Source organism: Cervus canadensis, chromosome 10 (assembly GCF_019320065.1).
Source record: "Cervus canadensis isolate Bull #8, Minnesota chromosome 10, ASM1932006v1, whole genome shotgun sequence".
NCBI lineage: Eukaryota > Metazoa > Chordata > Mammalia > Artiodactyla > Cervidae > Cervus > Cervus canadensis.
In genome coordinates, this window is record NC_057395.1 from 7,292,498 (window position 1) to 7,307,292 (window position 14,795).

Consider the following 14,795-nt stretch of genomic DNA (forward strand, 5'->3'; position numbering starts at 1 on the left):
TCTAAACCTAAGAAGAAATGAGGAAGCCCAATCATTCATCATTTTAAGCACTGGCTCAAGCTATGGTTCTCCCACAAACCTCATAAATCCGCCTCTGTCAACACAGATCTAACAGTCTCCTAGTCTGTCCGAACATGTATTGTCTGCATTTTGATACTGAAAGTTTTACTGTCTTGTTTTGTCATGTGTGACCAGTCTCACCCGCCTGACTTTATACTGAGAATCCTGAGCCTCAGATGTCCCCCTTGTGGTGCCTGAAAATCAAATGTATTTCTCAAATCCCTCTACTCAGCCTTCTCACGCATTAATTCCTGCTTCTCATCTGCTTCCTCTTCAAACCACCAACACCTCCCTCTTCCTGTCTCAGCTAATGACCTGGAATCCTACTTCACTGAGAAATGGAAGTCATCAGAAGATTTCTACAACCCCTGTCACCATAAACCTCACCCCCTGCCAGGATCTGTGCCCATACACTTTTCCCTGATGCCTGGTAATGCAGAACTAGGAGAAGCATTTCTGCCTAATGCAAATCCATCCGCTGGTGAGCTAGGTTGGGCTCTCTCTTATCTACTGAAAGGCGTGGCTCTGGCGTCTGTCCCCTGCCTCTCCTGCATCATACATTTCACTCTATTGGTACATCTCCATACATACAATAACGCCATAATTTCTCATGCCTTTAGAAACCTTGAATGTACCCATTTCCCCCATTTCTCTGTTTCCCTTTGCAATAAAATTCCTTGAAAGAATTGTAAGCAAACTGTCTCCAAATCTTCTTTTCCTGTTCTCTCTGAAGCCCACTCTGTTCAGGTTTTCACCATCATCCCTCCACTGAAACTGTGCTCATCAAGGCTGTTGCTAAATCCAATGGACTCTTCTCATCCCATCAGACCCAATCTGAGCAGCATTTGGACCAACTGGTCACATTGCTGTCCTCATACAACTTCCTCATCTTCTTCCAGAACCTCGGACGCTCTTGGTTTTCTCCTCCTCTCATTGGCTGCTTTTTCTTCTTCAATGTATAGATTATTTCGGCTGCACTGAGTATCAGCTGCAGCACGTGGAATCTTAGGTCTTCACTGCAGCACGTGGGCTCGTTAGTTGCAGCGGGCAGGATATAGTTCCCTGACCAGGGATCGAACCCCAGTCACCTGCACTGGGACCACGGAGTCTTAGCCCCTGGGCCACAAGAGTTGCTGGCTTAGTCTTCTTTGCTGATTCCTCCTCTTCTCCCCAAATTATCCTAGTTACTGGGATAGTGTAAGCCGCACTCTTTGTTTTCTTCTCTTATCTACACTTCCCCCTTGGTGTTCTCACCTGGTCTCACTGTTATGAGTACCTTCTACACACTGGTGGCTCCTAAGTGCATATCTCACTCAATTCCTCACTTCTGAACACCAGACTTGCAGAGCCAATAGCCTGCTTGATGTGTCATGTCCACAGGGCGTGTAACAGTCATCTCAAACTTCAGTGATGAGCTAAGTGCCTGACGCAAGACAGGTGCTTAATAAATACTTGTTAAATGAGGGAAGGAAGGAACAAATAAACTGTTGCATTAGGGCAGTGGTTCTCAAATGAGGATAATTTTCTCCCCAGGGGACATGTGGCAATGTCTGAAGACACTTTTGTAAGTGTGGAGGGGGAGAAGACCACCTTCTTTCTCATTCTTTTCTTTATTTTGAATTTTACTTATTTATTTTTGGCTGTGCTGTGTGTTTGTTGCTGTGTGCAGGCTTTCTCTAGCTGCAGTTTGCAGGTTAGCTGCCTCGCGGCATGTGGGATCTTCCCAGATCAGGGATCGAACCCATGTCTCCTGCACTGTAGGGCCAATTCTTAGCCATTCTTAGCCACTGGACCACCAGGGAAGCCCTCTGTAGACATCTTTGATTGTCATGACCAGGAGGGTGAGTCCCATGGCATCTAGTGAACAGATGTTGCTAAACATCCTACAATCTTCAGTGTGGTCCCCACGACACAGGATTCATCAGCCCCGAATGTCGCAAGTGCCACTGCTGAGAACCTGGTGATAGGTAGGCAGAGCCAAGTCTTTTCCGTCTTTAGGATCCTAGAACAGCAGTGAACACTTGGGTGGTCATAAATGATTGCTGAATGAATGGAGAGTCATTGGTTGGTTCAAACTGGTTGAATGGGTGGATTGATGAGGAAAATAAAGGATGTCCTTGATCACAATTGCACCTACACCATTAACACTGAAGGAGCCTATGCAGAACTCCAAACTGGAAGACATGAGACCGAATGATCACCCTCAAGGAATTACAACATAATTAGAAAAACTGTGCATTAAACGTTTTCAAAGTTATTCATGCACAATGGCAAGATATTAGTCTAAAATGTCATGCAGGAGAACCAAAGGACTATGAAGCAGAAGCCTGAGCAGAGTGAGAAGAGGTTATACGGCAGCAAAATTTTTCAAAAAGGCGGGTTTTGAGATAAATTTCTCCTGTTTAGAGGTCACCCAGCCTGTGTTACTTTGTGAGCAGCCTGAACTAAGACTAGCTCTAGGGGGAAGGGGCCTCCAACAACTGCACCATCCTGAGGAGATCAGAGAAGGCAGGGTGTCCTGGGTACCACTGCAACCCACGGCTACTCACTTGTTTCATTTTAATCCCCCACATTGAGCCACTAACGTCGATGACAAACAGGATGTTTTTGGGAATTGGGTCCATGTTCTCAGGAGCAAAGAAGTGGACAAAATATCCATTAAATACCTGAAAAACAGGACATATGTGTGAGCCGAACCATTACCAGTGTTTGGCATGTAGGAGGATGGGGGTCTGGGGACTGAGAGGGGAGCGGAGACCACGGCGAGCAGGAGGCAGGATGGCCGTAAAGAACAGAAGCTTGGCTACGTCCATCTCTCCTTTCTTCCTGTGCCCTCTCTGTCCTTTTCTGAAAGGGCCCAGCCTCTCCACAGTTTACCTCCCAGGGCATTTCCCTGGGGGTTTATTCAACAAGAAACAGATCTTTGGCTCAGGCAGGGCTGGCCCCTGAGAGTTGTTTGCACCCACCTGAAGTTCCCCAACCTTCTCCTCTCTGTTCACATCATACATCACCACCAGGTCACCATCGACCATCGTCTCGGAGCAGTTGAGGCATTTTCTCTGTTGTGCTACCGTGGGCTTGAAGGCAACGTGTGCCTGGAAAGAGCAATGGTGTCAGAGCCCGGTCTCTGCCTGCTCCCTGTCTGGGGGGAACACCTTCCCACGCACACAGGTGAAGGTCCAGGGCCACTCTGCACCCAAGCAGCATCAGTGGTCCTATCAGAGGGGCATCTCGCAGCCTTCAGTGCTGTGGGCCAGGCTTCAGTCCTTTACAAGAGATTCGAAGAATTCCTCCCTCCCCCTCACCCCCACCCCATGGAAGAAATGGCCACCAGCTCTAGAAAGAGTTGGCAAAAAGTTCTTAAAGGACTTTGACTCCTCCAAAGGTGGTTACTATTGGCCATTAAGGCGGAAAGAATTAAGCTGAGTATCTCTTGCAGTGATAAAGGAAAATTCTCTATATATTATGTGAAAACTGTGTTTTAGCAACCGGTTCAGTGGGTGACTTGGGGAAAATGGGCTTCAGAATGGACAGACACTGGTCACAATGCAATGAAACAATTGGTTTTGTTCTGTATGTCCTGTGGGGGGCCCTAGACTTTGCTCAGGGATCACAGTTCCTTGAGCTCAGCACCTGACAACTTTTCCATCCCCTAGAGCCGAGAAGGAGAGGAAAACCCGCAAACCAGTGGCCACTCAGACTCCGTCACATCACTGCTTGTGGTACCTTCTGGTGTCCTTTAGATACAATGGGAACGCCGTCAAAATGCCCATCAAATGTGTCCAGAACATGAAGAGATCTTAGTCCTTGAGGTTCAATAATCCACACATCTACCTAGAAGTGGAAAAGTTACTTAAGGCATTAAAACATCTTTCAAGACTTTGAGCAAGAAGTACGATTATCAATTCTAAGTCCTCTGCTCTTTTCACCTCCAGGCTCTCCCAAAGATGACCTGTCATGGCTTCACCATCCCTTCTGCAAGTTCTTTAAATCCTGTGTGATATGATGCATCTCACCAGGGAGGCTTAAAGACCCTCTGGGCAAGTCAGGGCTCCCTTTCTATTGCTTTATTTCTCTGGAATTTAATTCTCCTTCTTCTACTCCATCCCATGCCGTTCCACTCTTATTTATAAGAAAATCTTACATGATCCATTCATCCCCTTGAATCTTCTTCGTCTATGGACAATTTACAACGTGTGTGCTTCACCCTCGTCTGTGTCAAACAGAGACCAGGTGAATTGTGTTCTTCCCTGGGTTTCTTCCAGCCGGTCCTCCTCTGCCTCTTACACAAATGTTCACATGATGTTAACAAGTTTCGAGCCAAGAAAAGAGCAGCTCAGTTCTCAAGGCAAGAGGTGAAGACTACAGCAGAAGTGAGTTCAAGCTGCCCTGCACAGGCACTGCTCTCCAGGTGATGAGAGTTGGGGTGCAATGGGGGGACTGTGGAGCAGACACAGACAGTGAACTCAACCTTCGCTGACCTATTATTGGCCACCTATTTCCAAAAGCTCATCACACTTGGAACCAAGGAATCTAAGAAATGTTATGGGACTCTCTTCACAGATGAGAAAATTGAGGCTCGGCATTAGTTGGAAGGTCAGTGTAGAGGGCTGAATGTTCCCCCACCCCCACCCCCCAACAGAGGCACGTCTGCATTAAATCTTTGGAAGCTGAAACTGCTACCTGATTTGGGAAAAGAATCTTTGCGGATACAGTAAAGGATCTTGAGATGTGATCATCCTGAACCACCCGGTGGGCCCGAAATCCAATGACAAATGTTCTTATAGGAGCAGAGGGGGATTTGAGACACTCAGAGAGGAAGGCGATGTGACCAGGGAGGCACAGGTCAGAATGAAGGGCCACGAGGCCACAAGCCAAGGAATGCCAGCAGCTTCCAGACCACAGAAGCGGCAAGGGACAGACCCTCCCCAAGAGCCTGGCCAACACCTTGACTGCCATCCCCGCCCCAGAACTGTGTAAGAAGACATCTCTGTTGTCATAAGGCCCCTGTGTGCAATCATCTGCTACAGCAGCTACAGGAAATTGACTCAGCAAATAAGGAGATGAGCTAGGCTTGAAACGTGTAAGGAAGCGGCACTTCCTTACTCCAAACCCAGAGTCAATTTCCGTACACCGCCCTGTCCTGCAGTGTCACATGGCGTGGAACACCACGAAGAGAAGACGAACAGAAAGCACAGATGGGGACCCAGCTCACCTCCAGATGCTTGGCCAGTCGTCCTGGCTGCAGGTGGAGTCTGTGCTCGTAGGACCCCAGCTTCCTCCACTTTACTTCCTGGTAATGAAGTTCAAACTGCACCTTTGCTCCGGGGGCGATGCTTACTTCAGTCTTGAAGTCCTCCATGTCGAGAGCTCTGCTCCTAAAGATGCGAGCCCGCCCACATAGGTCAGCACATGTAGAATCTACACAGAGGGTGTCCAGGATGCCCTGGGCTAGCCACCTGCTCATTGCTTAGGAGAACGAACGGTAGGTCCAGTAGAGATAACAGCAACTTCTAGGTCAATTTCCTTCCAGTAGCCTGGAATTCCCCTCCCCTCTCCTACCTGATCTTTTTTCCTGCAGAGCTTCTTACAGATCTGAGTGTCATCTGCAAAGAGCTACTGGTTATTGATCCTCTATTACATGCCAGGAACTTGACACATATCATTGTGTGTCAACTTGACACCAAGACCTTCATTTAGCAAGTGATGACAAATGAGGTTCATAAAGGGTAAGGAATCCACTTGAGATCACATGCGAGTCAGCTGTACGGTCAGAACTCAATCTCAGTTTAGATGATCCGAAGGACAGCACACCTTTCCCCTGCTGCTGGTAAGACTCATTCTAGGGATTCTTTACATTTTTAAAAGTCTTCACAAAGAAGACATCTATTATTTCAAATTGCATATGTATTTCCAGCACTAATGCCTTATTTATTCCCGTACGCACCAAGTCCAATGTGATCACTCAACTTGGAAGTGTTTATGGTTTTAAAGAGAAAACAGCAGGGCTGTCAAATGAGGGTGATTTGAGCCTTAGGAGAAACAGTCAGTGATTTTTAAGACATTTAAATGGTAAACAAGCAAGGTGAGATTATGGGTAATCGGATCGTGTGGGATCAGGGAAGTACCACAAAGAAGTGACGTAGCAGAGAAGGACGAGCTTCTCTGCCTTCCTGGGGCTGATCTGCCATGGAGGGAACGGCCTTGAGCACAGGCAGCAATGGATGGGGACCCTGCCCTTACCTCACCAGTCCTGCCGTCTTGCCTTTCGCTCTCGCCTGAGCGTAGAGGGCTCGGCCCACGGTTTTCTCCTTAATAGAACTAGTAAAAGTCGTGCCATCCACAGTCCTAAAAAATGACACAGGGGCCACAGATGGTCTGAATAAAAGCACAACGAACAAACGAGCCAACAGCCCAACCTGGTGGACATAATGAATTATTTATCATTTTGCACCTGGAAAGAACCTTCAAGTAGAGAGACATTTGCATGTTTCATAAACGGAGTTCCTTTATCTGACAGTGTGATTTAAGATAGATGAGGTAGGCTCCTGTACTAGAAGCCTTCTCTCCCATATTGTTACTTGTGTTTAAGATGCTTCTTCCCCAGTGTTCACAGCAGCACTATTTACAACAGCCAAGACACGGAAGCAACCTAAGTGTCCACCCACAGAGGAATGGCTAAAGAAGATGTGGTGCATACACACACTGGAATGCTACTCAGCCATAAAAAAGAACGAAACAATGCCATTTGCAGCAATATGGATGGACTCAGAAATAATCAAACTAAGTGAAGTAAGTCAGAGAAAGACAAACATCACATAATATGTGGAATCCCCCCCCAAATTGATACAAATGAACTTATTTACAAAACAGAAACGGACTTCGAAAACAAACATGTGGTTAACCAAAGGGGAAATGTGAAGGGGAAGTGATAAATTAGGAGTTTGGGATTAACACACACATACCACTATATATAAAATAAGCAACAATGACCTACTGTATAGCACAGGGAACTCTACTCAATATTCTTTAATAACCTACATGGGGAAAGGATCTGCAAAAGAATGGACATATGTAGCCGTGTAACTGGATCACTTTGCTATACACCTGAAACTAACACAACATTGTAGGTCAACTATACGCCAAGGCAAAATGTTTAAAAATGTTTCTTCATTTTCCAGGTTTACTGTTTGGATTAAGGGTTGTTCGGTGCAGCCCTTTGGAATGACAAATGCGCCTGGGGCTATGGTTGATAAACCACTAGCTCTCTGGCTGACATGGTTTGTAAGACCATTCTTCCACGTATTAAGGATCCTTTGAGGGTGGAAAAGAGCCAAGAAAGACGGAGAAAAGTGCTGATCGACCCATGCCAAGTTTGTGTTTCTCTTTCTAACATCTCCCTGGGGGACCTCTGTCCTCTCTTGTCATCTCTGTCTCTACTACCTTAATCTTCTCTTGCTGTCACCTAATCTGTCCCAACAATGATTAGTCAGAGCAGTCTGATTAGAGTTTTTGAAGCAAAATAGAACATATGGCCTCTCCCTAAGGAAGTGGGAGATACTGCCATAGAGACAGGCTCAAGAATGCTTTCACTCATTAGAAAAGAAAAGCAAATCCTTTGCAAATTCTGTTACTCTGAACAGAAGCAAACTATTGGGTCCCACCCAAGATGACTCAATGTCCAGTGGGTCCACAGCAAGCGAGAACCCCTGGAATTGCTGACCACCAAGGTCCTCTCTCAGCTTCCCTGGTGATTTACGTAGTAAACAATTCACTTGCCAATGCAGGAAACTTGGGTTCAGTCCTTAGTTCAGAAAGATCCCCTGGAGGAGGAAATGCAACCTGCTCCAGTATTCTTGCCTGAAAAATCCCATGGACAAAGGAGCCTGGTGGGCTACAGTGCACAGGGTAGCAGAGAGTCAGATAAAACTTAGCAATTAAACCACAACAAAGATGCTGGGTATGGAGCCACGAGGCATTGAGGCACTAAAGGTCCACTCTGGGAGGGGTTTGATTCTGTGAGCAGAGCAGATCCAGTTTCTGGTTCTGAGAGGGAGTTACTCACATGGAGAAGTTGGAGATGAAGGCTCCTTTGGGAATCTGCACATCAAACACGACATTTTGAGGCTCTGGAGAGTGGTTCACCACTTTGGTCTGGATAACAGTGTTGGCCACTCGAGAAGTAATAGTAGACTGGACTTTATAACTATAAAGAGTCACTTGATCAACATCTTCCTGAAATCGGCAAGAAAAGACAACTGTACTTGGAGAAAAATGATAGAACTTCTTTGCATATTTGATGATAACAGTACAAAGAATTCTAAGGCATCATTAAGTATATAACTCAGCTTTTACTAAGCATTCTCCTAAATTCTTGGGATATCCTGCAGGCAGAATCTTGCTCTTATTTTAAGAAATCTTGAGATGCCTCTCTAGCGCTGTGAGTCTATTAACAATGATTCTGCAAGTTAGAATATGAGGAGGAAATGGTTGTGGGGAAGCAAGACTGGATTATGAAAGGGCAGGAAATAACTCTGAATACAGGGCCAGAGGGCAGGAAAGGATGCCGGTGTGCAGTGTAGAAGGGGGACCCAGGCATTTCCAGGGGTACAGTGGGGCGGAACACACAGGTGGTCCCCAAAGCCCCATGCTGCTACCTACCTTCTTGAACCTCATCTACTGCAATTTCACCTTTTCCCAGTCATCCTGTTGTTTCCCAAGTTAAAACAAACCATGACATATAGTTTGAACAGGAGTGCTAGGCTTCCCTGGTGGCTCAGATGGTAAAGAACCTGCCTGTAATTCAGGAGACCCAGGTTCGATCTGGGTCGGGAAGATCTCCTGGAGAAGAGAATGGCTACCCACTCCAGTACTCTTGCCTGGAGAATCCTGTGGACAGAGGAGCCTGACGGGCTACAGTCCATGGGGTTGCAAAGAGTTGGACACGACTGAAGCGACTTAGCACGCACGCTTGAGAATGCTGATGGACGTGAGTAAAGAACAGAACATCTTGCAGAGGGCATTTTGATGCGGTGACTGGTCCAGCACTCTGGACCCGGCTCCCAACCCTTCTCTACCGATTTAAGGCAGTTCCAGTATCCATATGCTCAAAGACAAAGCACTGAAAACACGCATCTTTTAGGAGGTGCCTCTAAACTGCCAGGATTGTGGCAGTGAAGCGTTTTACTTATTTCAATACTAGGTGTAATTTTCCCCAAACTTCGTCACCCAAGATGAAATCTTCCAACTTGTTAACATCCAGCTCACCTCAAGCTAAGATAAAACCCAGGCTCAGCTGTTTGTCCGTCCTCCCCCTTAACCCAGAGCTTCTCACAGCTGCTGACTGTTCAGACCACAAAGCCAAGGAAACAAATTTCCTCTTGATGTCTTCCTGCCACAGGAGGAACTACAGTAAGTCCCCTACATACATACGGACCTTCAAGGTGCAGCTACAAACTTTCAAAGATGCGAACGAGCATCTGGTTCCAGCAAGGAACCAGAACGTGTGCCATCAATACCAGACATGAGTGAAGCTGCAGCTTCCCTCTGCCTACTGTTGCTGACGACCCTCCAGCCGTACCATCTCCCACCTCCTCTCCCTCCTCCATCAGTAACCCCTCTGTCCTGCTCACGCCATGCCAGTCCCTGCATGCCAGCCGTTGTACCATACTACTGTACTTCTCAAGGTACTGTACTGTCCGATTAAAAACGTTCTTAATTTTTTGTGTCAGTTTTTTTAATGTATTATTTGTGTGAAAAGTATTCTAAACCTATTACAGTACAGCCACATGTAGCTGATTGCGTTGGTTGTGTACTTAGGTTAACTTTGTTGGACGTACAAACTCACTCTTGGAATGGGGCTTGTTTGTATGTAGGGGACTTACAATACACCAAACCGCTCAGGGAATTGGGCCACTTCATGTTCAAGAGTGCCTTTTCCACACTCACTAAAGCTGTTAGGTGTCCTATTTTAAATCAAGACCATTATGTTGGAATCAATATATAGTTTTTATTCCAAAAAAAAAAAACAAACAACCAAAAACAAACCTGTGCTGTTGGCAAAACTTGCCAAAGTAAAGAAAAGGAACATTTTCAGCTCCTGGGGACATCTCTCCTGGTTGCTTACACACTCCACCCTCTCATGCTGAATTTTAGACACACTTCCCAAACAGAATTGGGCAAACAGGTATTTCGAAAGTCAGGTAAACGCTCTTGGTGCGAAGACAAAGGAGGCAGCCGTATTGATTTCTTGATAATAGGTAACAGAAAAGTCATTCAGGCATCAATTTTTAACAAAATCAAAGTACACTTACCATCCCTTCTCCAGATTGTCCAGAAATACTTCTCTGTGAAAGGAAGTTGGATAAAATCATTCTTCAGAAGCGTGTTGCTTATTACCTTGAGGGCAAAAACTGTTTTCTCTCAGTCAAGAAATATTTTCTCCTTCCATACTGAGCTCTGATTCATTCACTGGAACCAAGACATAACTATCAAATATTCTTGAATGCTAGTTTCCCCTTGGTGTGCTTCTGTGAGTAAGTGTCTCAGCTGTCTTTTGGTGGCATGCCCATCATTCTCTGATACAATGTTAAAACCAATGTTTTTAAATGAAAATATTCAATTGAGCTCATGCTGAGTAGCACAGATCACCTTTATCCTGTAAAAACCACCTCATTAATTCAAATAAAAACATGTTTGTCTGAGTCTTTTCATAGCAGCAGAATTCCTTCCTTCAAACCCAGACAGTGGGAAAGCATGTCTGTCTCTTCCATTAGACGCAGCCACATGGGAGCTGAAAAGCGTGCATCTTCTCCTTGGCGTAGCCCCTGAGTTAAACATGGTAATTGGCAGATGGAAAATTCTGTATTCTAACTGCCATTCTTAGAGATTTATCCACATGAATGACTGTCCTGTGGCATGGAAAGTGGGCTGGCTTTAGAGCAATGGGTGAGCATTTAATGTCAGATGGATTTTAAAGTAATAACTGAGATGTGGGTTAGTAGAGCTTAGCTTGCCTGCTTTGGAATGAGCTGAAATTTTAGGGGGTGTTATATGACATAGTAAGGCCAACGGTTGCCTTCTTTTGGACTTTTTTTTTTTCTAATGGAAGCATGGTTGATTTACAGTGTTGTGTTAGTTTCAGATGTACAGTAAAGTGATTCAGTTATTTCTACATTATCTATCTTTTGTCAGATTATTTTCCGTTATAGGTTATTACAAAACACTGAGCATGTTTCTCTGTGCTATATAAGTTCTTGGTTATCTATTTTCTTTTTTGGCCATGCTGCACGGCTTTCAGGATCTTACTTAGTTCCCCAACAAGGGATTGAACCCGTACCCCTTGCAGTGGAAGAAGAGCATCCTAACCAGTAGACAGTCAGGGAATTCCTGGTTATCTATTTTATATACAGTGGTGTGTATCTGTTAATCCCAACCTCCTAACTTATCCCTCTTCCCCTTTTCTCTTTGGTGACTATGAGTTTGTTTTCTATGTCTGTGGGTCTTTTTCAGATCTTTGAATGCAATTCTCAACAGCTCTTTAAGTTCTGTCTTCTAGATGAAGACCCTGACATGAGGGTCTACCTATGGGGTTTCTTTTTTTTCTCTTAAATCTTTTTGATATGGACCACTTTTAAAGCCTTTATTGAATTTGTTATAATATTCCTCTGTATTATATTTAGGTTTTTTGGCCACAAGGCATGTGGGGTCTTAGCTCCCAGACCAGGGATTGAACCCACATGCCCTGCACTGGAAGGTGAAATCTTAACAACTGGAGACGGCCTCCAGCGTGGCTAGGTTCCCTGTGCTCTCTGAGCGGCTCCCCAAGACAGTAGTGGCCTTGACCAGTGGGGGAGCATGTGTGGCCCCACGAGGAAGCCACCAAAAATGTCCCCCTAGGAGGAAATTCTTCCATATATGACAGTAAAACCATCCCATAAGCTTAAGCTTTGAAGACAACACGCAGCCACGTATTGTTTAAGCAAACAACATGACCACTGCATTTGGAGATGGACAATCATGTGGAGGTTTCCCTCCATTTCAGCTGAACTGTGTTTCTCCCGAGTACACTACTACTGGATTCTTTACTTCTAAGAAAAACAAGCTCTTGAGAAAATGTAGCAAAAAGCATCTCAGTCCTTTTCTTATTTTTTCATTCATGATCTCTTTCACTTCTTTTCCCTTTTGGAACTGAGGTTTACTGTACCTGATACCTCCGATTCTCTGGCACAAACTGGAATTTGCCTGGAGCCAACTCCACATGGTCTCCATAGTCTGCAAACTTAAAACAAATCAGGATGTTTATTTCCATCAATGAAAAAAAGGCCGCTGGTGACAGGCAAAAAGTATTTAGTATTTTATTTTGTCTTGTTTTCTATATTTCTGTGCAATCTCATTTTTTCATATAATGTCTTTTTAAAAAAAAATTGATAGCTGATTTACAATGTTTCAGGTGTGCACCAAAGTGATTCAGTTATATACACACACATATATCTACTCTTTTTCAGATTCTTTTCCATTATAGGTTGAATATTACAATATATTGAATATAGTTCCTATGCTATACAGTAGGTCCTTGTTGTGTATTTGATAGATAGTGCTGTGTATCTGTTAATCCCAAACCCCTAATTTATCCCTCTTCTCTTTTCCCTTTGGTAGCCAAAGTTGTTTTCTCTGACTGTTGCAATGATTTCTTTCATCTATTTGTTTGCCGGTTATATCTCAGAGATGAGTAACTAGGAGTTAATATCTCCAAACTTGGTGGATGCGGGAATTCGATTTTCACTTTGCCTGAAGATGACAGTGACCAATGACAGGGAGGTACCTGGGGGAAGTGTTGCGTAGATCTTGGCAGCATCAGAAGTGTCTAATAAGATGTTAGAAATGTCAGTATGAAAGGAGTACCAGTAAGTGGCTGAAAAAGCACAAGCACCTTTGGAAATCTTGCCTCCAATTCCTGGCTCCATCAGTGAGGCTTCCAACACACTCTGGTGGTTTCCAAAGTGTTGGAAAATATGATAATTTCTAGGCAGGCAGAGTGATTTTTTTTTTTTTCTTGCAAATATGCCATCTTGTTCTTTGGCATTTGTGTACATAATCCACCATGTAAGTATCACAAGCCGCTGCATCTTCCAGGATATTCCCAGAATACATGTGGCTTTTCTAGTATCAGAATAGCTCTTCTATGACTTTCATTCCAAGACTTTCATCACACTGAGGGTGATCAAGGGTCTGAAGGGAAGACCTTGAGCTCCTTGGGAATAACTCCTATACTCTGCCCACTGCCTCATCCATCTTCCCCTTTAACAGGAACATTAAATGCCCTTAACTTGGAAATCATTGTTCACTTCGGTATGACAAACAACTGTCCGTTTTAATTTTTTGGCTGTTCTGGGTCTTAGTTGCGGCATGAAAGATCTAGTTCCTTGACCAGGGGTTGAACCCAGGGCGCATGCATTGGGAGCTCGGAATCTTAGCCACTGGATCATCAGCTGTTTGTTGTTCAGTCACTGAGTCATGTCCGACTCTGCGACCACATGGACTGCAGCATGCCAGGCTTCCCTGTCTTTCACTATCTCCCAGAGTTTGCTGAAATTTATGTCCATTGAGTCAGTGGTGCCATTCAACCATCTCATCCTCTGCTGCCCCTTTCTCCTTTTGCCTTCAATCTTTCCCAGCATCAGGGTCTTTTCCAGTGAGTCGGGGAAGTCCCTCAACCAGAGTGCTTTGAAAATGACTTTTCTTATACTCTATGTAAAAGAGTAATAATGGTATTTCATAATAATAGTTATGAGAGCTAATAATTATCAAGTTCTTGCTCAGGTTCACACTGTGCTGGGTAGTTTAGGAATGTCACTTAAACCTTATAACCATCTTTTGGATCAGATCAATTAACATCCCCAGTTTCTGAGATAAGCAGGGGTGGCTCTGCTCCATAAATGCTACACTATGGGGCCAGCCCATGAACTCAATTCTCATGAAAAGCCCATTAATGCTTTAAAGGGTAAATACACATCCAAGTAATTTTAACAGTGAACACTTCTACTCAGATGAACTTTATAATAGATTTTCAACCCTTACAGGATACAGTCCTTGAACAGCAACAGGTAACAGGCTTCCCTGGTGGCTCAGATGGTAAAGAATTCACCCGCAATGCAGGAGACCCGGGTTCAATCCCTGGGTCGGGAAAATCCCCTGGAGAAGGGAATGGCTACCCACTCCAGGATTCTTGCGTGGAGAATCCCATGGACAGAGGAGGCTGGTGGGCCACGGTCCATGGGGTCGCTGAGAGTCTGACATGACTAAGCGGCTAACACAACACTCTATTCACCAAACACACAGGGGGCCTACAGCAAAGAGTTTTCTGGAAGTACTTACTTCTGAAAGTCCATTGGTGGGGATTTCAAAGCCTCTCGATTCAGAAAGGAAGAAGCAGAGGAAAAAGCACATGAGCCCCTTCATCATGCCGGGTGCCTCTGCCCAGCTCTCAGGCGGGGGTTCTGGGGAGGAGCCCAGTGTCCCCTGAACCACGATCAGCGGGACAGCAGAGCAGTACGGTTGAGCTTTAAAAAGAAGAAAAGAGAAGAGAGCTCTCAAACTTTGCTCCAAACAGGACAAATATTTGTTCTGGAGTTCAAACTTAAGCTCTGGGGGTGGATCGGATGCCCAGAGGTTATTCAAACAGCCAAGCCAGAGGCAGTCCCTGGGCTGTGAGAGTACGTCAGGGTCAGATGGAC

The 14,795-nt window shown here is 45.0% G+C and overlaps 1 protein-coding gene across 1 annotated transcript in view; it reads right to left on the minus strand.

The window, feature by feature from the left end:
- Nucleotides 1-14,666, minus strand: part of ITIH2 (inter-alpha-trypsin inhibitor heavy chain 2) — a 30,850-nt gene extending 16,184 nt beyond the window's left edge. The window contains exons 1-9 of the mRNA XM_043480190.1: nucleotides 14,437-14,666; nucleotides 12,266-12,340; nucleotides 10,374-10,406; nucleotides 8,126-8,295; nucleotides 6,304-6,408; nucleotides 5,276-5,438; nucleotides 3,787-3,894; nucleotides 3,027-3,155; nucleotides 2,610-2,726 (exon numbers count right to left, since the gene is read on the minus strand). Coding sequence (XP_043336125.1) covers nucleotides 2,610-2,726; nucleotides 3,027-3,155; nucleotides 3,787-3,894; nucleotides 5,276-5,438; nucleotides 6,304-6,408; nucleotides 8,126-8,295; nucleotides 10,374-10,406; nucleotides 12,266-12,340; nucleotides 14,437-14,523 — 987 coding nt within the window. The 5' untranslated portion in view covers nucleotides 14,524-14,666. The remainder of the gene's footprint in view (nucleotides 1-2,609; nucleotides 2,727-3,026; nucleotides 3,156-3,786; nucleotides 3,895-5,275; nucleotides 5,439-6,303; nucleotides 6,409-8,125; nucleotides 8,296-10,373; nucleotides 10,407-12,265; nucleotides 12,341-14,436) is intronic.
- Between the last annotated feature and the right edge of the window lie 129 nt (nucleotides 14,667-14,795).